The sequence below is a fragment of the Symsagittifera roscoffensis genome, chromosome 6 (genome assembly GCF_963678635.1).
Source record: "Symsagittifera roscoffensis chromosome 6, txSymRosc1.1, whole genome shotgun sequence".
NCBI classification, from domain to species: domain Eukaryota; kingdom Metazoa; phylum Xenacoelomorpha; order Acoela; family Convolutidae; genus Symsagittifera; species Symsagittifera roscoffensis.
Window position 1 is genome coordinate 50,998,156 of NC_087067.1, and position 24,292 is coordinate 51,022,447.

General features: G+C 34.1%; 1 protein-coding gene across 1 annotated transcript in view; it reads left to right on the forward strand.

Annotated features, from left to right (window-relative positions):
* The window catches only part of LOC134847546 (lysine-specific histone demethylase 2-like), an 85,760-nt gene that overhangs the window by 16,098 nt on the left and 45,370 nt on the right, over positions 1–24,292 (forward strand). Inside the window, exons 8-12 of the mRNA XM_063864608.1 lie at positions 45–224; positions 19,103–19,208; positions 19,329–19,711; positions 20,014–20,251; positions 20,749–20,982. Coding sequence (XP_063720678.1) covers positions 45–224; positions 19,103–19,208; positions 19,329–19,711; positions 20,014–20,251; positions 20,749–20,982 — 1,141 coding nt within the window. The remainder of the gene's footprint in view (positions 1–44; positions 225–19,102; positions 19,209–19,328; positions 19,712–20,013; positions 20,252–20,748; positions 20,983–24,292) is intronic.

The following is a 24,292-nucleotide window of genomic DNA, read 5'->3' on the forward strand; positions in this document are numbered from 1 at the left end:
TTCTGAGAAGTTCGAATTAAATTATTGGACTGCAATGGTTTCAGGAGTTCGTAACGCCAGAGCTCTGTGGTCCGAAACTGTTTGTACGTGGTCTACTCAGGGTTCGATGTCTTCAAGAACTGGAGCGGATAATAGACTTCCTCACTCGCAAAGGCACAATCAATAATGGAGTGTTGCGCAGACAGATATGCGAGAGACCTCTCCTGCCACCCTATGCCACAAAAGTAAGTTTCTACACTGTGGAACCTGATCTAAACTACATTTTATGATTGGATAATTTAGATATTTTACCAATGTAAAGTATTTAATATTAACCAATCATGATCCATCTAACTAACAACCCACTTATTTGTAAGTGCTGAAGTTACTTGTAATTTCAGCACCAGAGAGATTTGAATTTAACTTAGAAATTAGTTGGACTCTCCCGAGCACTTCAGCAGCCGCAATAAACCAGTATACCCTAGATCTATTGAGCCTAGCAGAGACTAGTTAAACAACCTGAGACTAGATAGTATAAGAGTAAGATTAGGATCGGTATTAGACTAAGAAGTTGCACGAATCTATCCGGCCGAAAATAAGATAGCGTGACGAGCAGACGGTGTACCCTATCCGAAATTACTCTATGAGTTAACCAAGACGGTCCTAACTCATCTGGTGCGACCATAAGTCTCGAACAAGACCTTAATAGCTTAGAATTAACCAAAATAGATTAGAAATTAGACAAAAACATTTACAAAATGTTATACGACAATAATTTAATCGAAATGTCTCTACGACTCAATAGATCAGAGCCAATATTCCGAACGATAACAGAACTACCCGGAATTGGAAGAAGACCTCGAACCAGAGACGACATACGACAAAGTAGAAACTTACCATATAGTTATATGATAGTTCGGCAAAAGCCAACACAAACTTTTGTATTTAGAATACTACTAGCAATGAATTTAGATTTTCATTTGCAAACATAAAATTTTGAAGTCAATGTTCAAAATCATTTCAGGCGCTAAACAAAATTATTAATATACAATAACGATTGATAAAAAGATCTAAGATCGTTTTCCTAAAACTCTGCAGTAATATACAAAACATGTTTGAAAAATATTTATTGAAAAAAAAATAAAAATAAAAATTAGTAGCATGACAATAAATGGTTAGTAATCATAAATCATCCTGTTGTTCCAGCTCCATCATCTAAAACATAACAGCAATCATAAACCCACTAATATCATCAAAACACTAAATCTTTCCTTTACACACATTTAAAAATTTATTAAAATTTAAATTCACTAAATTTTAAAACCAGATCATCAAGGCTTATCCTTGGATCTTAAATCATTTTCTACTTAATTAAATTTCAAATTTGATCATCAAGGCTTATCCTTGGATCAAACAGAACAACTTTGTTCTCCCCCACCCACTTAATTAGTGTCTAACGACCTCAAACGTCGATTCACTACCCAACCCTTTCTAAAGACCCAAGACTAATAGAAATTTTTAAACAAAACTAATCATTCAAATTAGGATAAACAGTGAAGAATTTCGGTTATTCATCCTTCACTTGACCCCCCCTCTTACCAGACCCAGGATAAATCTTAGACTTAGTAAGTTTAAAATAGTATCTAACGAACTACTCGCGTTCTAATTATACCTGAACCTTGTGGATCGATTTACTATTCTCCAACCCTTGAACACAATCACTACCCCTAAGTAAGATTAAGTAAGTTAACACCTTAACTTATACTAGCCACGAGAAAGTAAAAAATCATTCTTCGGAATCGATATACTTTTCTCTCCAACCCTGAACAAATAGACCCAGGTTAAGCTAACCAAAAAATCGTAAGAACTAACAGTTTAGGAAAATAGAAATCATTTAACAACCCTTTGCATCCGTCATTCTAAACCTTATGTCATTTAAAAACCTAGGAAATAAACAAACAATCGTTTTACACAATTGTGAAATAGATAACAAAAAATACGACCTTGTAATCACACCTCATACACAAACAGTTGGATACATTCGAACAAAACGACAAACACTAAAAAGAAAAATAATAACGAAACAAAGACAAATAACACGAAAAAGATTTTCAAAAAATCGAAACGCATTTTCAGAATCAGAAACCAACAGTTTAGACGAACTTTACAAACTAAAAGAATCAATAGATAAAAATTGCCCAATTCACGATCAATTATATTTCTCTGACTCAGAAACAACTTCAAATTCATCACAAAGAGGAAAAAGAAGAATAAAAAAGCAGTACAAACACAAACCAGTACATTTATACAATTGGAATCAACCAATTCGACACATTAATAATTACATATTAACAGTAATCGAACGAAAAAATGAGCTCAACGCACACTCCAGGTGAAGAAACTCCAGATGATGATGAAATCTTTCCTTTTATAGTAGACGCAGATACTGATAGAGGACAACACATATTTTGTCAAAATTTACTCGTAAATTTATTTGAACCCGGAAATAGTCCATGTAAAACAGAGTTCCCAGATGTAAAAATCAAAAGACAAATCATAGACCACTACTTAAAAGATATATGCAACATAACACAACAGTATGGAATCTACTCCATAGAATTCACCTCACCAAACCATAATAATAGAAAATATACAATTCAAACAGACGATCTTGATTTAGAATTTTCAAAAGTTTTTTCAGAATATATAAAAAGCATCCAATATCAAAACTCACAAAGAGCAAACTCCATATTCACCAATGAAGTTTTCGCAATAATATATAGTTATATTTCGATATTAGAAAACGAAATCCCAATAACAAATGTCTCACCGACAGAAACATCTAAACATTTAAGAGTACGACATGAAATCACACTACTATCTAGTTATTTAAACATCATTAAAGAAAATTTCACGAAAGACGACGTTTCACAACATACAAAACACGATCTACAAAAAATTTTGGCATGGTTCATAATAGATTATTTCACACACAATATTGATTTAATTGCACAAGCAAGAAAAAATTTTAGACCCCAAAACTCGAACGATGATACCGCTATCACAGAACAATCAGATTATGTTTGGGACCCCGAATGGTCTCATCCAGCATTTATAAGCTTCCCACAATCAATCTCAAGTCAAGCAATAAGTACGATATCTTACATAAGAGATTATGTAAAAGTAATACCATTAACCATTGATGCAACACCATTAAACTATAATACATTTTTGCCCGATACACAAAATAATAGTTTAAACTCTACAGTTATACACAATGAAAACCTCAATGGAACTAGGAATCTTACTCAACAAGATATCCAGACACCATCACACTTCATAAATGAAGAAATTGTACACACAACAACTACACAACAAAGTATTTCACCAATACGCCCAAATTTAACAACACCAAGAAATACAAATCCTTCACAAACACAGGTAACCTTACAATCAACCGTTAAACCTTCGGTTGCCCCTAAATATTCACATATGGATTACCAAACATACAGACCCATGACAATACCATCAAAAACACGCAAAACATTCACTAGAAACAACTTTACAGACCATAATTATAATTATACACATCCATCAAAAACATATAATCAACCACAAAGGAATTTTAACCAATATACAAGATCTCGAAATTGGGATAACCCAATGACCCAACCTAATTCAATAAATTTCCAAACAAATCCTCCACAGGATCACAGTGAAAATTACCCATTTTTTCAACAAAATAAAAATAAAAAACAGACATCTTATCAAATGGATTATTTATCCTCAGATGATGATTTCTTACAACCAGATATATTTGCACCAAATACTCAAGAATATCGTAGACAAAGAATACAGAGAACACGTACAAATCATAGAAATTTTTCTCCACAACCAATAGATGCACAACATCAACAACCAATTCAACAACAAAATTTAATTAATACACAATCTTTTCAACCAATTCAACAACAAAATCCAATGACTGCACACTCGTATCAAGCATCACAAATGCAAAATGAAATACCACTCCCATATTATCTCCAACAACATGAAATAACAAGAAACCAACTTTCAAATTTTTCTCAAATGCCAAATGCAGCAGAATCATTACAAATGACAATGAATCCATACCTTATGGGTGGATCATCAATAACATCAAACAAACCTTTAATGGTTTTCACAGGAACAGACCCTGAATACTCTGTAGAAGATTATTTAAATGCAGTAACAGCAAACCTGATTTTAAATATTGGACCTGAACCCATTAATACGCCACTACATCAAAACTGGATACATCGACGCACAGCGTTAATACAAACAACCTTAGATGGCGCAGCCCAAAAATGGTTTTCAGTACTACCTCTAGAAATAAAATCAAACTGGAAAAGGTTTACACAGGAATTTTCAAAAATGTTTGACTCCGAAAGAAACAAACAACAACAAAGAGTTTTATGTAATGAAATTCGCAGATTACCAAACGAAACCATCAAGCAAATAGCAGTACGAATCGAAACACTAGTTCGAAAAGCATATTCATTAAATACACATGACTATAAAAACACAAAGATGACAGAAATCTTAATGATGACCTTAACACCACAATTAAGGAAAATAGCAATAAAAAAGAGAGCATCCCATCCTTCTTCAATTCGAGAACCCGATTTAGATTTTCGAAAACTAGTAGACAAATTAGAACAAGCAGAAATCACGATGAAACTAGAAGAAACGGAAAATCTGAAACTACAATACGTTAACAGAATTGAAACGACTCCCACTAATATTAATAATATACAGGAATCAGAGACAGACCTCGTTGAAAAAATCACTGAAATACTCAATATTTATGAAAAGAACCCAAACTTTAAAGGCAAACCATCTTTCAAAAAATGGTGTAATTATTGCCGACGATACGGACATAGTATTTCCGAATGTAGACAAAAACAGCAAGACAATCAAAATAAACCTCAAAAATATAAAGAACCAAATAAATCATTCTATCAATACATGAAAAAAGATCAAAATCTACCGAACAAAACAGTCCACAGCAACAACAGTTCAGGAAAACCACTCCCGAACAACACAAATTATACAAGAAATCAATCACCATATAACTCAAGTTATAGAGGAAGATCACCAGAACGAAGAAACACGAACAATTCATCACAAAATCACTACAATAGACCAAATAGTCGAAATAACTACTCCAGATCAAATTCAAATACACAACGATTTGTTTCTAGATCTAATTCCCAATCAAGAAATAACTACTATCCAAACAACCAATCACGAAATTCATCATACAATAGGAATAGAAACTACTCCTATAATCGAAATAGAAGTTATTCAAACAACCGAAACCAGAATTACCCGAACAGTCAATCAAGGAATAACTCATATAATAGATCGAACTATAACAGACCAAACAAAAATTACCAAAACAGATCGCGAAATAATTCACAAAATCGACACTCAAGTTATAATAATCGTTATAGAAATTATTCCCAATCACCACACCGGAATAATAATAACTATAATAATTCTAATAATCGCCACAGAAGTAGTACACCTAAACATCAAAGACAAATCAATCAAGTACAATCTAACCCAGAAACAACATCAGACCCTCCAGGTATTGATGACACAGTAACTGATACGTTACAACTCAATCAAATAAACTGTACATCATCAGATTCAGAAAGTGATACTGAAAACACTCTTTCTATCAATATGATAAAAGTCGAAAATGACTATGAATCTGTCATATATGAACAACCCTTTTCATCACACATATATGAAAATCAATCAGAATTTCTTCAAAATTATTACACTACACCCATAAATTCCACACCAACGACGCAAGAAACAAATGAGATTTACACTACAGATCAAACCAATAAAAATACCAAAACAAAATGCTTGAATACAAACCATATTTATCAAAATATACAAAAAGAACAACCCAAAGAAAAAATTTGGACAATACCATTTCTCTTAGAAAGCCCAAGAAATAAAGAATTTCAACCACCAGACCTTGAAATAGATTTTTTAATTGATTCAGGAGCAGAATCAAACATAATAAACATCCCCACATGGAATGAAATAAAAACTTTACACCCAAAGCTAACACCTCTTGAAACCTCCAGTAAGTTAGCAACAGCACAAGGATCAACATTGATAAACTACGGAAAAATCCAATTATTTCTCCTCCCCACCAGAACAATGGAACAAAGCAAAATTTTAAATAAGCCATTTAAACAAATATTCCATATCACTGACATTAAATATAATATCATTGGAATACCATTTATTTCGAAGTATATACCAACAATTAACATACTAAATAGTAAAATATTAATCAAAGATAAATATACAAAAACAAAAGAAACATCCTTAACATTTTTTCAAAGATTAAATAAACAACCACCATTCTTTTCAAAATTCTACCCGATATTTAACCAACAAAGAAAACACCTAAAACCACTATCAGGAAATATCTATAATTTTTCAATCAAACAAGTTCACCAATATGATAAAGAACAAAACAAACAAAAATTTTATATGTCAGAATTTGAATTCAAACCTATTCACAAATTTTTCAAAATCACAATCTCATCCATAAAATATTTGAAAAATTCGAATTCCGATATCATTTCCTTACATGTCTATAATAACACACCTTACCAAGTAACATTACCTTTAGGACTTTTAGGATATTGTAAAACCAACGCTACAATATCACCAATATACGAAAAAGCCTATCGCGTAAATAATATACTCCAATTACTAGATATTTGCCAATCTACAATTCTTAATGAAGAATTATCTATAAATAATATAATAAGTAACGAAAACAGAAATACGGATTATTTCACAAAAACTCCATATTTCAAACCTACATTCAACATAAGTAACTACACAGAGGACCAACAGAAATTTTTAACAATGTTTAATTTCCAACATTCACAAATAACACAAGACGAATTCGAAAAATTAGCCAAACAGCTAATTAAATATTCATCAGTCTATGCAACATCAAAATTCGATGTTGGAAAAATCAGTTCATCACTACATCTCCCGTTAAAACCAGACGCAGTTTTCAAAAAACAGAGAGCAAGTAAAGTACCAATTCACTTACATGATAAAGTGAACAGATTACTCGATATTTTAGAACAATACAACATTATATCACCAGTTAATAAAGAAGAACAACCAAAAGGGAACACATTTATCAGAAGGAAACTCCTACATTATGGTAATTGTTGACGCATTTACACATTATGTAGCACTAAACCCAGTACCACATTGTAACGCTTATTACGCTTACACAACACTCTATGAACACTGGATAGCAAAATTCGGACTACCAGAAATTTTAGTTACAGACAACGGTACAGAATTCATAAATAATGAAATTATCACACTATGTCATTTATATAACATTAAACACAAACCACGTACATCTCATGCACCTTGGACAAACGGCTTAGTCGAAGGTATGAACCGTTCATTACAAGAATATCTTAGATGTATCATCAACGGAAATGATACAAAATATACCGAATGGTCAGCAGATGTAAAATTATTTCCCTTAGCATATAATTCACAAATTACGACAACTTTAGGAATGTCACCATACGAAATGGTTTTTAACCAAAAGCCACGCAAACCAATAATGTTTACAGCAAATTCTCATAAAAACGCACAAGGTTATTGTCAACCAAATAAAGACTCAATTTGTTATAACCTACCTTTACATACAAACGATGAAGATCATTTTCATCACCCACAAATTCTTAAACTAGCCTCCGGTACACACACCGAATGGATTCTAAATAGAGATAAAAAACACAATGAAATTTATCAAAAAATAACAAAAAAGTTATTACAAAGACAAAACATTAATGAACAAATCAATTCACGTTTTACACCAGCCTCCGAATTAAAAATTGGAACATTTGTTTTGATACCTAATTTTAATACTCAAAAAGGAATTTCTAAAAAATTACAACCCCTTCGAAAAGGACCATACCAAATAATTGCAAAACCCACTGATGTCACATATAAAATTACCGACTCAAACAAAAAAGAAATCGTTCAACATCGAAACAACCTATTACCTTATTACCCAAAAGAATACGCACTCCGCGAATTAACTCAATTATATTCTTTCACAGGATTAAAAATCATTCAAAATGAACCACATCTGAAAAACACAGAACAAAATGATAACCCCACCGAAAATCAAAACACAAAACCAATCGCCACCAAAAACAATACACAAAACCATAAAGAATCTCCAAAACAAAGAAAAAATAGAAAAATGACCGAACAAATAATACCCCAAGAACAAATCGACAAATCAGAAAATAGAAAAACAACAAGACTCCGAAATCAACCACGTAAAAACTATAAAATATTCATCCCCCAATCTAAAATTTTAAAGAAAGTGGAATTTCAAAAGTAATTTTAACATTATACTTCACAATCTTGAAACCTCCGAAACATTTTCCATTTACATTTTTCAAAATAACATGCTGACAAGTACGCAATAATTCTAGTTCAAAATAGACCAATAGGATTCATCCAATCCGTCACTTTCTCTAACTCAAACTAAGACCAATTAGACGAATCATATAGAACTCCAGGCACATCTATAACTATAACTTTACGACCTCCAGGTCAAAAATAAGCAAACCACTCCAACTTGACAACTAAAATAAATATCACCATAATACCGTACCCCTCCCTTATCTAATAACCCAAAGATCAACAATATTTCCCCAACTCAGACCACGAATACCCCCAAAGCAAATTTGTTAACTTAGCCTAAAGTAACAAAATGAACATTTTAATTAGCCTAAAGTATAAAAATCTCACCATACCCCGGATCATTTGACAAACAAAAATAAAGAAAAAGACGACCTCCCAGTCACCATGAAAATTGCCCCCAACAATTTTTTACAGAACTCAACCCACTTGTCAAAAAACTAATAAATAATCCGACCACACTAGAAAATCGCCTCAAACAGCAAAAAATATTCGACCAAGAGATCATTTCTTAAATGCTCTTCTCTCAATCAGTTACTCAAATACTCATAAATCTTAAACATTTTTTTACAATACTTGAAACCTTTATAATATTTCTTTTTGATATACTTGAATCTTTTCTAATAATCCTAATCATTTTTTGTAACATTTTTTAAATTTTCTACACTATTCTCGAACTATTCCTCCAACTTTCCAAAACCCTTGATTATATCCACAGGTACGATTTATACAACTTGTCTAAATGATACGAACAATTTTCAGTAGAACCGATATTTTTTTATTGTTTGTAATTTTCATAGCATTCTTATCATCCCTCATTTTGACCATCTGTAAATGTATAAAGAAAGCAATCCTCACATTTGCCCTAGCAACAGTCCTTCTAATTCTTTTTTTGGAAGAATATTATAATAAACACAAAATTTCTCACTAAAGTAATAATTCAAAAAACCATCAAAAATTGCTACCCAACAGCCACAGAATCAGTCTTCACCGACATCATCCCAAGATAACCAAACACCACCTTCAACTACTCAAAATCCTCAAACATCTACACGAATTTCTTTTCAAGACAATCCATACACTTTTGAAGAACGACATGCTCGTTTATCAGAACCACTAGAACCAGTTCAACGACAAGCACCTTTAAGCGAACCAACATATAACCTATATCCAACACTACCACAAGAACTAAGTAGAATAAAAAATTCTAGTCAAAACCAAAATACAGTCGAAATAAATAGACAAATTATACATCCTCGACGAAACAGAAATTTTCAAACTCCCCGAGTTCATTTTGATATACCTCAATCCCCATCACAAAGCACTCCAGAAAACCCCATTGGTATATTACCAGAAACCCCTACGCTTCTTTCACAACGTAGCACCTCAAGCCTACCATCAGATTACTTAGGTTCAACACCAACATCTGAGCAAATACGTGAAAATCCTTTCAACCCCACAAACCAAACATCACGATTCCCATATTGGACTACACATTCATTTACACAAGGTGAACCAAATTTAGTCAATGACCCCATAGATATTTCTACGGATACAACAACATCCTCATCACTACCAGAAACATTATCACTACCATCAACACCATCATTAAGCCAGTTTTCACCACCACCCTTTAACTTAAATTTTCCAAATAATCTCGACGCCAGATATCGAGAACAATCATCAATAAATATTCCTTTAAGACTAGATTGGAATACATTTACAGCACCTCCACCACTATTTGGACAACATCAAGAAAGTAACCGCCTTCATAACTGGGCACTTAATAGATTACAATATCGCCAAGATATTCACAACGATATCCGTGATCACAATATTCAAATACTCCAACAAAACAGTTTACAATTAAAGTTTGAAATCACAGTTAAGTTAAATAATATTACCCAACATCCCTACCCATTAAATCCACCTAACATAACAGCTCAATCACTACCACCACCGTTTATAACTACTGAAGTAATATACAAATACGACAGATATACCAAAAACACAATTGGCTACATTACATTTTATAATCCATACTCAGGATTATCATACACATGTATATTCTAAAATTATTAATTTTTCTCCAACTCCTTTTTCTAGTAATCTCAAATCAAAACATAAACCCTTCCCCTCGTACAGGACCACAAGATTTATTAGTAACACATTACGATTGTGAAGAAAATGAACAAAAAACACTACATAAATATGCAATAAATCAAGTATCACAATGTGAAACAGAACCACAAGCTATAGAAACCACAGATGTAATAGCAACACTCTATTCAAAAGCCCGAGCAACAACAGTTACAGGTTATAATTTCACAGCAACATTTTCCGAAAAGAAAGTACATTGTTCACAAGTCTCAAACGGAAACAAAAACCGACTTGACCATGAATCATTCTATCAGAGTAATATAGAACGTCTTTTACATCTCAATCCCGACGATTGTAAAAATGAATTACTTAGACTAAACATCACACGAAATAAAAACTCCCAAAGAAAGTTAGTTAATTTTCAAGTTTTTCCAGACTCTGTACATCAATCACAACTTGAAAGACACCAAGGACATATAAAACTAGACGAAAAATACCCGTATAACGGCGCACACGGACGATTAACCTATGACCTACACGATAAACATTGGATACCACACATTGGTATAAATGACCCATCAAACTGCAAAGCAGACACAAAAAATAAAGGATACCAAGAAATAATGTTTTTCGATTGGAAAATACAACTCGAAAAAATACAATTAACACGAGATTTATCAGATAATACAATGATCTATCAAGGAATCCGATTACCTTGTAAAAATGATCAAGGTTATTGCGACCCTACAACGAGAACACAAGCAACAATTGTTTGGTTCCCCGAAGATACATGTACAACATTTCAAGTAGCAAAAATACACGCTCGTATGATAAAATTTCACGAAAAATATTTTATACAATCAATTCCATATGAACAAGTCCATCCATCACGAAAACTAAGTTCTAATTTTAGAAACATAGACAATATAGAAAATAAATTGACACGTTTTCAAATATATCAAGAAACAGAACTTGCATGTAAATACAGGAATCCACTTCACAGAACACAATACTCCGAAATATTAGTTGAATACGAAAAAGGATTCGACATGACCACTGGAAAAGTAAAAATCGACCCATATGCCACAGGTCATCCTCTAAACGAAGGAACATCCTATATACCAGTTAATTTTGAAAAAAGCAACGGACAACCTGGTGGACATCTAAAACCCCATGACACCAGAAGCACACGCTTACAAGAATTATCACTAATGAATACTACATATTTCGGTAATATCCACTATGATATTCATTTAGATATGAAACTAGATTATACAATTAGCCGAATTTTTCAAGAAATGTCACTCTCCGAATTAGAAACACTACACCACCTATGCGAATTAGAACGAACACAAATATTACAATCACTTGCACTAGCAGTATTAAAAATACCCTATGCAGGATACTTATTATCTGGAAATAGATCAAATTTTTTAGACTATGAAGGAAACATCTTATGGTTTTATACTTGTACTAAAAAAGTATCACCACTATACGTTTTTGAAGATAAACGATGTTATAAAAGAATCCCTATCTTTTATAAGAATAAAGTACATTTCGTGGATACACTTTCACGAAGAACCTATTTCTGGGATACCGCAGTCCCATGTGGATCAGAAAACAGCCACAATGTAGTACAACTAAACCCTGATGAAAATAAATATTATCTTCTCACTCCATATCCCACATTAATGCAATCACTCAAAAAATTTTCACCAGAAAGCATTCGCGCTATTGCTCGAAACCCAAATATAGACTTACAATCAATAGGAATCTATTCAAAATCAGATATTCAACATCACATTAGAACACAACAATTCCAAGAATTATTAACACAAATGGACACTATACAAAGACAATCAATAGACCAAAATTTACGCAAACTTGCAGAAACCGCAGGATTTGCCGATATCTACACGCAAGACTATAGCGGATATTTTAAAGACATTAAAGATTATATATATCTAAACGGTGAAAAATACCGTCCCCAAGATATATCACCAATTAACATTTTTAGCTTTGTTACACTCAAAAATGAGATCCTCGATTTTCTAGGATGGCCCTACTACATCTTAGAAAAATTGACTATTTTATACGCAATGTTTAACTTTATTGGATTTCTTTTCTCACTTTTAAAAGGAATCTACAACACATGTGCTATACACACACAAGTAAACAGACAAGCAAGCGTAGCACGCATACTCTTTGCAGGATTTTTTGGAATCTTTTCTACATCTATAAACAAAATTCTTTTAGACGCACAAATAAAAGAATATAACACAAAAATAGCAACACGACAAAATACATACGACGAAGAACATAACAATGTAGACATAACGCCAACGGCACCACAATTACCACCCCTACCAAATAACCATCCACTATCCCTAGTCCCACGAAATTTTCGAAATTTAGCCATCACACATAATCCAAATTTTCGACTCACCACATCACAAAGTCCCATTCAACATATAATGACACACCAGTCACAAGATGATAATACTTATGAACAAATTATTGAACAACCCCATACCACCGCTTTTCAGTCTCAAAATAATCATTTTTTTTAGCCCACGATGAGCCGCCAACTTGGATCACTACACCGATCAAATTCCCACCCAACCAACCTTACCTCCCCAATCCCAATAATACCACTTTTTGCTTTTCCGCCACCCGATTTTCCATCTAGTAATGTAACATCAGGCATGAATTCCGATACTAATTCACACATCTCAGTTTTATATTCCATCTCACAACTCAATAACCCGAATATTGAAACCCCCGATGAATTTGCCGACTCAGAACCATCCCCATCCAATAATTTTCATAACTCTTCTAATTTTTCTCAACCCCCTTTTCAACCCATATTATCCAATAACCCTGACCCAATCACCCCCACACCCTCTTATGCTTCCCAAGTTACCCCAACCTACTCCTCATACCATTCTGACCAATCATCTCATTCTCCAGACACCCCCCGAATCTCCCCAGAGCTAGATAATTTTATTACCCTTCAACAACAACCCTACCACCTTAATACCCCAACCATAAACCAAATCTCCTCCACAATAAATTCATCCAACCCCCCTACCCCTACACCCTCTTCAAATTATACTGAATCATTAGCACCATCATCCACATCAACTGAATCTTCACTCAACACTAATAGAGCTTACCGCACTTTTAAAAGAAAGTTCCCCAACCATCCTTTCCCAGCAAAACCAGGAACAGCCCGTGAATACATCAACCACCCCAAGCATACTAACACAAAAGAATTTTTAGCCATCACCTTACCCTCATTCCCACAATACACCTTAAACACCCCCCACGACACTAACGAAACACGCAACTTCGTAGATGAATACGTTTTAATGCCCACTCTCTCTTGGACCTCATATTATCATTTTACTAACCCTCTTTGCTTACCATTATGTAACACTCACATCGATATAGAGCGAAATACGGACATGCTATATCGACTCACTACACCACTAACCGCTAGACAATTTACTTACGTTGGATATAAAAAATCACTAAAAACACACACTGCACCTAGAGCTAACGAATATACACTCGAATACTATGATCACAACATCATCAGAGCTAACCAAGATCAATTCTTAGACGACGATCGCTTCGCTAATCCACAAATTACCGAGAAATTTTTCATCAAGACACCATATATATTTACACTAAACATCTTCGACCGAAAGTTTGATCACATTATTTCAGAAGCACTAACAGACACACAAGCATACGAAAGTTTTAAAGAACGCTTCCAAATATTTTCACTAACCTTTCATTTCCTTGTACCACACGAAAGAGATTTACACTGCTCACACGATATTATGTTGCGCACTAAACAAACCCACACATATAGTTATTATCGCTTCATCCAAAATCACTTTGACCTACACACACCCTCTAGACAACCACACCATCGTTTTCAATTCATTAATTCCAAATACACTTCACCATTTTTCCTAAATTTCACATATTGTATTAAAGACACTAACCTCCATGGTATTCTTCGTAATTATGACCCCATAACCCAAATGTACATCTTCTGTCCCATCACCAAGACCTTCAACGCCGAAGAATCCCGACCCTTCCTTATCCCGCACGAGTTTGTACAACCTATAGAAATCCCAATTTTAGAATTCATCCACAACACTAAATTCAATCACAAATTATATAATCTAATCCAAAACACACCTTATGAGTTTGCAGTTGGCACTGAAGAACTAACCACTATTAAGGCACTTCAATTGCTTTGGCCACTGCTTCAGACTAAAAATATCATCCGCATCTTAGCTAAACTACTAACAACTTCAGAACTAATTCACGACATCTTCCCCCACGGTTTTTTCCCCGACGACTAACAGGTAAGTATGAATTAAATGAATATAACTAACTAATTGAAATATTAAAAAACTCACCATACTTTATCCATGTTTTCCTTAGATTTTTAGCCTTCATCCGACGATCACCTACAAAAACCACAAAAAACAAATAAAGATCACAAATTTCATCAAACAGACTTCAACAATTCTATTAATCTCTTACACTTATAAATTTATAAATTTAATACCAATGCAGTAAATTCATTTCTAAAATTTTCCCCACAAGCAGTAAATTTAATTATGATGAAAATTTGTAACTTAAAATTCCCCCATAACTAGCAGTAAATTTCCAAATTCTATGCAGTAAATTAATAAAATGCAATTGCAGTACTAACCTTTTGATATTCTCATTCAATCGCACAGAAATTCTATCCACACTCGCACAGCTCGCCCACGAAGAATTGTTTAAAATAATGAATTTCAGTTTCAAGTTTTCACACTCAACAACTCTAACATATAATAACATGTTTCAAACTTTCCTTTAACCCGGTTGGAAAGGAATCATATACTAAACAAAACTAACCAACGCAGCTTACTAAATACCACAAATCATAGAATAACAGCATGACTAAGAAAAGGAAACCAACGGTACCCAAACCGGATTAACCCAGTTTAAAACTGGATAATTTATTCTTTTGAAGACTATTATAAAGTCTAAGAAAGAAATAATAAAACACAAAAAAGTCGAAAGACAAACCCATACCACAAACAATTTGATTTTTGGAAAAAGGACATAACCAACAAGACATAAGAAAAACCACAACAAACCCAACATAAAACGTTGTCACATAACAGGACCCCTCACAAAAAACCGCATGAAATCATACTCCCATTCCTGGCCTAACCCACCAGGAAGGACGTCCTGAGCATGCTCTATAGCCGGCCTAACCCACCGCGCTACATCCACGCTTTGTGACCACACCACTATTTTTAATAAGAGCTACTCAAGTGTGAGTAACTCTTCAAAATAACCGAACTAAAACAAAAAGCTTTTGTGAAAACAACTAACTAAAATCATTATTAAAAAATATTAAACTAATAAAAGTTTTATAAAATGTAAAATCACATGATGCAATACATAGATCAGAATACAACACCAAGGACGAACATCAAAAGACAAAACGACCCCACCACACTCGAGAGAGAATGACCAACTACAATCAATATGCCGCTCACAATCACAACTCAAAGGATTTAGAGTACGACTTGACTTCGCAGAAAAGGACTTCATTGAACTAGACCAATGACCACCTCGATGTTCAAGTATACGTACAGATCCGAGTAACCAGGCATCCCCTCCACGCACAATCTCCACGCCATTCCCAAACTAGACCAGACACAAAAGAAGTTCTCCACGCAGAACAGAAAAACCTGACATAGCCAACCATTCTGAAATCAGATTTGAGTTTGTTGCGAAGACTAAGTCGTTGTCACTAGAAGACACAACGTCTTATGTCTCTAACTCCAGCTTCCTGGAACTTCTTTAACAAAAAGGAAACAGAAGAAATAAGATGTTCGCCAAACACCAACTTCCATCATCCATCCTTCGAATTGCAGAAGAACTATTCTAAAAAACTCTGTAAAACCCGGATGGGTGGAACCTGATCTAAACTACATTTTATGATTGGATAATTTAGATATTTTACCAATGTAAAGTATTTAATATTAACCAATCATGATCCATCTAACTAACAACCCACTTATTTGTAAGTGCTGAAGTTACTTGTAATTTCAGCACCAGAGAGATTTGAATTTAACTTAGAAATTAGTTGGACTCTCCCGAGCACTTCAGCAGCCGCAATAAACCAGTATACCCTAGATCTATTGAGCCTAGCAGAGACTAGTTAAACAACCTGAGACTAGATAGTATAAGAGTAAGATTAGGATCGGTATTAGACTAAGAAGTTGCACGAATCTATCCGGCCGAAAATAAGATAGCGTGACGAGCAGACGGTGTACCCTATCCGAAATTACTCTATGAGTTAACCAAGACGGTCCTAACTCAACTGATAAAATTTTTCCGTAATAGTTAGTTAAGAGGAAAAGGACCAACTTAGGATCTGTTCAATTCTACGCGGAGAATGTTGTTTTTCCTTTTGACTCTGAGTACGACCTACCTGCTCGTATTTTTGCATTTTTTTGGACTGGGCAATGCTGTCTCGCCAACAAGCAACGAGCTGCCTGCATTGCGAAGGTCACAATGCTGTTTTTTTATTAATAAATTTTTGATCGTGTTTGCGTTTGCCTCTGTGTCTAAATATATAATAAACTTTGTTAACTATACTTAATTTTCTTAGGGCTATATAAAAGATACTTGGGGCGGATTTTTTGTTGGATTAATTTGCAAGCATGAATTTTTCTTCTAATTTAATCAGTTTTTATTATCGCTCTATATTTACACGAGTGTAGCGTAGTGTGATAGTTCGATGCAACTTTTTTCCAACCTAAGTTGCAAAATTTTGATGGCATTTTTCAATCAGAAGACTTCATTAGCATTTTAATAACATGGGATTTGACAGTTGATTAATAATAAATTAACTATTTTTTTAAACAACAGTATAATAATTAAAATCCCATTTCAGAAATTTTCCTTGAAATGCATCATATATACGTAATTTGCTTTAATACTCTCTAAATTTTTACGTGCAAAGTTAGTATGGTTACTATGAGTTTGTTACATTTAAAGATTATACTTCTAAAACTCGATTTTTTGCGCATTTTAAACACTGAATCTTTGCCGCTTTCTCGCTCAATTTTGCGAAGTTGCAGCTTCGTCTGCGTTTAAATTTACGAAATCTGACTCTCTATATAATCCTTTTTTTGGCTTAAATTGTTTTATCTTATGTAATAACGAGTTTTATACCTCATTTTATGTCTTTTTGAAATGGAAAAACAAAGTTTCATGTGTTTAAGGAGAGATAGGGTGTAAAAACGGGCTAGGGAATTTGAAACTTGAAACTCAAATTTCTATTGTTTTTTTTTTGGTTTTCGGTTGTCTACTCAAGTAGTGTCTAGATTACTTAACGAAATGCTTATTTAGCGCTGTTAATTGTGTTTTACGACTTCATTTCCCTGAATTAAACACCAGTCGAGACAAAAGTTGCAGATTTTTTCACATATTTTTTTTATTTTTTGAACTCTAAATGCTAAGCTTGCTTTGTATCGCATCTGCTGTGAAGCTCCGCTTCACCTTTTTGTAACCTGCGATTAGCGTTAAAATCTTAGTTCAGAGAACTCATTAGTTTTTTTCATTAGCTTATCAAGTACCGGCTACTGCTTTTGTCCGTTTAGCATAGAGGTAACGAACATGCTTTTGTACGGCAAAGATCTTGGTTTCGATTCCGGCCAGCTATCAGGAACTTTTGACTTGAATATCGGCAATTTTTAATTTAAATGAAAAAACTCTAGATGTAGTCCTGTATTGGTTTCGTTTAAAATTGATTTTTAAGAAGCTTGGCCCAATTTTGTTGTGAATTTTCATCTACGATTTTTAAAATATATATTTTCTCCTCATTTTCTTTTGGACTCCAGAAATCATTGAATGGAGCCTTAGATATTAATGTTTGAAATTATGAGAAAGAAATAAAATTTTTCCGTTTTTCAACGAATGTTTTTCTTCGCCTGTGTTTAAGTGTCGATGAACGTAGTTCAGACTCTTATATAGGTCGCGATGATTTTCTTTCGTTTTTTTTTTCAGTAAAAGTCATTAAAATTTTCAAGCAAAGTCAGTTTTTTTTCTGTTCAATTGCGTTCATTGACTCTTTTCCAATTGTCTGCTGTCAATGTTTTGAGGCTCAAAGTATAGGGAATAGATTGCAATAGAGTGGTCTCGAAAACCTGAAATTTGTTGAAAAATAGGAAATATGTTGAGGTTTTTCAAATAGTCATTTTCATTTTTTTTTCATATATTATTTCACTTAGCTTTTCATATCGCAAGTGGTGCGAAGCTAAATTGTCGCATCTTTATCAGAGAATTGTTGCTTTAGCCTGGAACCAGTTAACTCTTGATAAATCCACTTCGCCTCGGCTGGACCTTTCACCTTCGTTTCCTTATTCACTTTGAGTTTTAGGTGAAAGTGTTGGTGATTGGTGCTGGAATAGCTGGACTTGCAGCCGCCAGTCAGTTGTACAACTTCGGAGTCCGAGTGCAAGTCCTGGAAGCATCGGACAAAATAGGTAGAAATGATTTCCTTCTATTCGATACTAATATCTGACGGATATAATTTAGCAAAAAATTCAGAAAAAACGGAGCGATATAATTTATTGTTTTTTGGAAAGTTCTAGCTTTGTTTTCAGGTGGCAGAATATGCGACCATGTGTTTTCAAGTTCCCACAATCCAAAAAAGGTGCTATGGAAAACTGCAGACGATGTGTCGTCTCCTCGAGAGCGGGATCAGAGCGAAGCGTCGTCTGGATTCTCCTCAGGAACTGACTCAGATATTGACCAACTATCAAGTGTGACTGCCGCTTTATTTGATTCACAACTCATTCCCTCCGCCGATGTTATGCGACAAGAGGACGAGAGTTCGAACAATGATACTGCCACTGATGATGAGAAGTACCTCCTGGAGGAATCGGAGGTGACGAAGTCTAAAGACAACAGTGCGATCACTGTTGGCATAGGAGCCTGTTTTGTGCATGGTCCAATGAACAATCCAGTGTCCTTAATGTGTCATCAGGTATGTGCAGAAACAATGGTAGACACTTCATGTTTAAACTAGTCCATTGAATAGACCACACTTTCATATCGAATTGTTTTTATGTGAAGTAATTAAGTTGTTAAGACTGAAACGAAGTTGTTTTCATGATTAATCATCTGAAGAAACGACAAATAAGTTTTATGATCCGAAGACTTGGTATGTCGATAGAGAGTCTGGAGAAATTATATTCTACTATTTTCACAAGTTGCTATGTCTATTTGATGAGACAAAAACTGTTTCAGGAAATTGGGTCAACTATGTTTCATTTTTTAAATATTTAGCTGAACTTGAAGCTGAAGCGTCTTCGAGCCCACTGCAACCTGTACACAGAGAGAGGAGAACTGATTCCGCACTCAATGGACAGGAAAGTAGAGATGCACTTCAACAGTATGCTGGAGGGAGTGTCCAAGTGGAATAACAGCCACACTGCCGGTTTGGAGTACGACGCCTCTTCCTATCTGTTCGGAAAGGGAAAGGAAGCGGTTCCTGTTTGGTTCCAACAACTCAACCCAACTCAAAGTAAGACTTCTGTGGTAAATGGCCGAATTTTCAGTTGTCTTCTTCAAGTTAAGTTTCGGTAAAGTTAGGACGTCAAATTTAGTTTAAAATTGTCAACCACTTCGTTTTGATATAGTTTTCTTGACCATAATCTTGCACATATGTTAATTGAAAATGTTGTGATAGCAAATCTTTTGATAATATTTTTACTTAAGACATTCTGATAAAATAAATAGTTTTATAAGTTCATTAGTTGTTGTCTCTTGTTGTGTCTAAGTGCGTAAAAGTTTGGATACAGCTGGCAAAAGAGAGTTTTTCCATTGACTGACGTGTACATTCGTTCAAAGAAACAAAGCTGATAACAAATTTGCGAAAACCAAATTTTATACTGATAATATGCAAACCTCATGTTAACAAACTAGCTGAAGCCATGATAAATTTTATCACATTCAGAAACTATCATGCTGGGAATTTACCCAAATTTTGTTCGTCAAAGCAAAAATATCAAGCTGCTTCAGATGAGATCAAGTCTGAGAAGAAGCGAGAGAATAATCTATCTGGGAAATCAGAGGAAGGCGGTGGGAGTCTGAAGTTGCCAACATTCACGAGGAACTCTCGCAACTCCACCGGCAGAAGGGGAGGAAGAAGGGAAGGGGAGGTGGACGAGGGAGTGGCCGATTTGCAGTCTCCGTCCTCGTCCTCATCTGTTCTGCGTGGAAAAGACAAGGCTGCCACTAGAGTCTCACTTGGAGGTAAATATACTGTTATAACGCTGCGACACCACAGCGTTCCGCCGTAATGAGCTGAAAATCTAGTATAGTTGTCCTTTTTTTGTGGATAATATTATTGAATCGACAGGGAGCTGGTCAATGTTTTTTCTGTGAGGCTATGTTATTGCGAGTTCTGATCCTCTGCAGCTTTCCAAATCATAAATTCCATAAATGAAAAGCTTCATCATAGAATAACTAGAGAAAGTCATAATTTTAGCGAGATCAAGTGTCTTATAATCGGGAAGTAGACTTTTTCCCGTAAACATCCCTTCGTAAAAATTTGAAAGAAATTAAAAGTGCTTTGTTATTGAACTTTAAAGACATTCAGACGCCGTACCACTTTGTCTAGACGTAACGCGGTTGCCTTTTCAACCTAATGTCTGAGTGAAAAAATAATTCAGGTCGGTTATCTTGTAAAACTTAATTCTTTACAGAAAGAATAAATTTCTCCGGTCAATCATTACATAAATTTAGCAATTCATCGTTATTTGTAATTATTAAAATGAGACTCGGAGAGGATAGACAACGGGGCCATATGGCCCACAAAAACCTACCCTAGCTATGCATGCTTCTTTCACTATCTGGAAAAGATTTTTTAAAATGTTTTTAGAATTTGTTGAAAATTCGTAAATTCATCCATATCTCCTAAACTAAGAGTTTTCGGAAGGTCAAGTTTTAGCGTTAGAACCTCAGCCCTAAAATACACCCCCGTCAGCATGCAATCACGGGTTCAATAAATTTTTTCTTCTTATAATTTGAATATGTAATCGAATTAGATTTTTTTTCTAAGTTATTGAATTTTTTTTTAATATCTCCTAAACTAAGAGTTTCTGGAAGGTGAAATTTTAGCGTTAGAATCTCAACACTTAAAATTTATACCTTTAGCATGCAATTACGGGTTCAATAAATTTTTCTACTTATAATTTGAAAATGTAATCGAATTAGATTTTTTTCTAAGTTTTTGATTTTTTTAAAAAAATCGTCCATATCTCCTAAACTAAGAGTTTCTGGAAGGTCAAGTTTTAGCGTTAGAACCTCAGCCCTAAAATACACCCCCGTCAGCATGCAATCACGGGTTCAATAAATTTTTTCTTCTTATAATTTGAATATGTAATCGATTAACTCTTCATTTTGCACTAAAAACACAGCTTTAAATGTATGATAAAATGTTTCTAATTCTGTTTTCGAATATCTTTCAATTTTCCTCAGGCATCAACTTTTGCGCTGACAGGAGGTTGAAAAGCTTGGTAGCACGATATCGAACGGAAAACCGATTGATTTTTTTCTTACATATGGGTTCTGCTAATAGTTTTGTTTTGACAGTCTCGTGGCCCTTATTTTCTTTTCAAAGGAGAATAGATCGTTTAAAAAACTTCGAGAAAGAGACTTTGTGATAGCACGAAGTATGAACTTGAGTAGTTGGTAAACAATACTTCTATAGTTTTCAAGCAATTGGCATCGTGGCGCATAATGTCTTAGTTTCGATATAATCACGCATTGTTTTCGAGTCCCATTTTCACCGAATCGGTGTGACTTCGAAATGATAGTTCAGAGTCACTGTATAAACCTAGATTTTTACAAGCAGGTTTATTAATCACCTTTGAGAAATTAAAGGTGGATTTTGAATTGGACGCACTTTTTATGTTCGTTTGTATTGTCTTATCATAATTTATAATTAGCTTATTTCCATGAAACCAATGGTCAAGATGACGAGATCATCTTCAATATTTAAAATCTGGCAGCCTATAACAGTTATGTTGGTGTCATCTGTAAATAAGATTACTTCTGCTGTTTTACATGTCACCGGCAAATCCTTAATGTATATAAGGAAAAGCAACGGACCTAAAATCGATCCTTGTGGGACGCCGCATTTTATTTTTTTCCAATCTGAACAAACACCATTTACTTCAATTCGTTGTTGACGATCGTTGAAGTAGGACCTAAACCGTTTTAAGCAATTGCCTCTAATGCCATTTGCATCAGGTTTTATCCGAAGTATTTCATGATCAAGAGTATCAAAATCTTTCCTTAAATCAAGGAAAAAAACTAAGCCTCCTTAAACGAGTTTTTCAGTAATATATTTTTTTTCAGTTAGCCCAACAACTGCTTCTATTGTACTATGTTTTGATCTGAACCCAAATTGCTTGCTATACAACAAAGCGAATTTTTCCTTGTATGCCTAGATTCGGTTATACATTGTTCTTTCGTATACCTTGCTCCATACAATAAGTAAACAGATTGGCCGGTAAATATTTTCATCTAATTTGGAATTATCTTTATGAACAGGAAGTATTTTTGCTTTACGCAAAGCAGAGGGAAATATGCCTTTTTCAAAAGTAAGGCTGACTAGAAACGATATAAATGGGGCAGTAACGTTTTAAGATGCTTTCACTATTTGATTGCTGATATAGTCATCACCAGATGTTGATTTGTCGTCTAATTGACAGATAATATCGTCGATCTCTGATGGCGTTGTTCTGTATAGAAACATTGACCAATTTAATTTAGGTACTGGAGGTGGAGATACATTTGGAATATCTGTTTTCAGGTTTTCACCAATATTGGTGAAAAAAATCATTAAATCTAGTCGCAACATCTTCAGTTGGATTATCATTTAGTTTTTGGCATGATTCAAGAATTGGCACTTTAGAGCGAGATATAGATTTGCCATTTAGCTCATTAAGTAATTACTTGAGTCATCAATTCAATTCTTAAAGTTATCCAATAAAATTTTAGTTCATTCATTTTGACCGCTTGTTCGAATTTCTTTCTCAAATTAGTATAAGTATTCAATAAAGTACTATTTTCAATGTTTTTTTTTCAGTTTGTGTGGGATTTGTTCCTCTTTGTTCTGAGATTTTTAACGCGTTGTTGAACCATGGTGGTTGTGGTTTCTTGCTAGTGTTTATTTTCTTGATTGGCGCATATCGGTTTATCACTTTTTCAAAGATAGGTTGAAGAAATTTAAAATTTAATTCTTCAATGCACGTTTTCGACCCAGTGGGCGTCTACCCACGTTTTGTTGGCTTAGTGGCCTCTCGCTAAATACTAAAAGTTAATTTGATACTGATTGTTGTGTTTTTCTGGTCAATATATTTTTTTTCTATAAACTAGCTTCAGATGCTACGTTTGCACTGTATCGAAATTGACGGGAAGCTCTGCATCGTCTCTGTGTTTAAAATCTCTGTGGTAAACATAGTCTAAACATGAAAGCTATATGACTAAAGTTTTTCCATCAGCAAAAAACGTAGCTTTCGAAAAATTAATAGCTAAGGGTTGTAGCTAAGAAAGC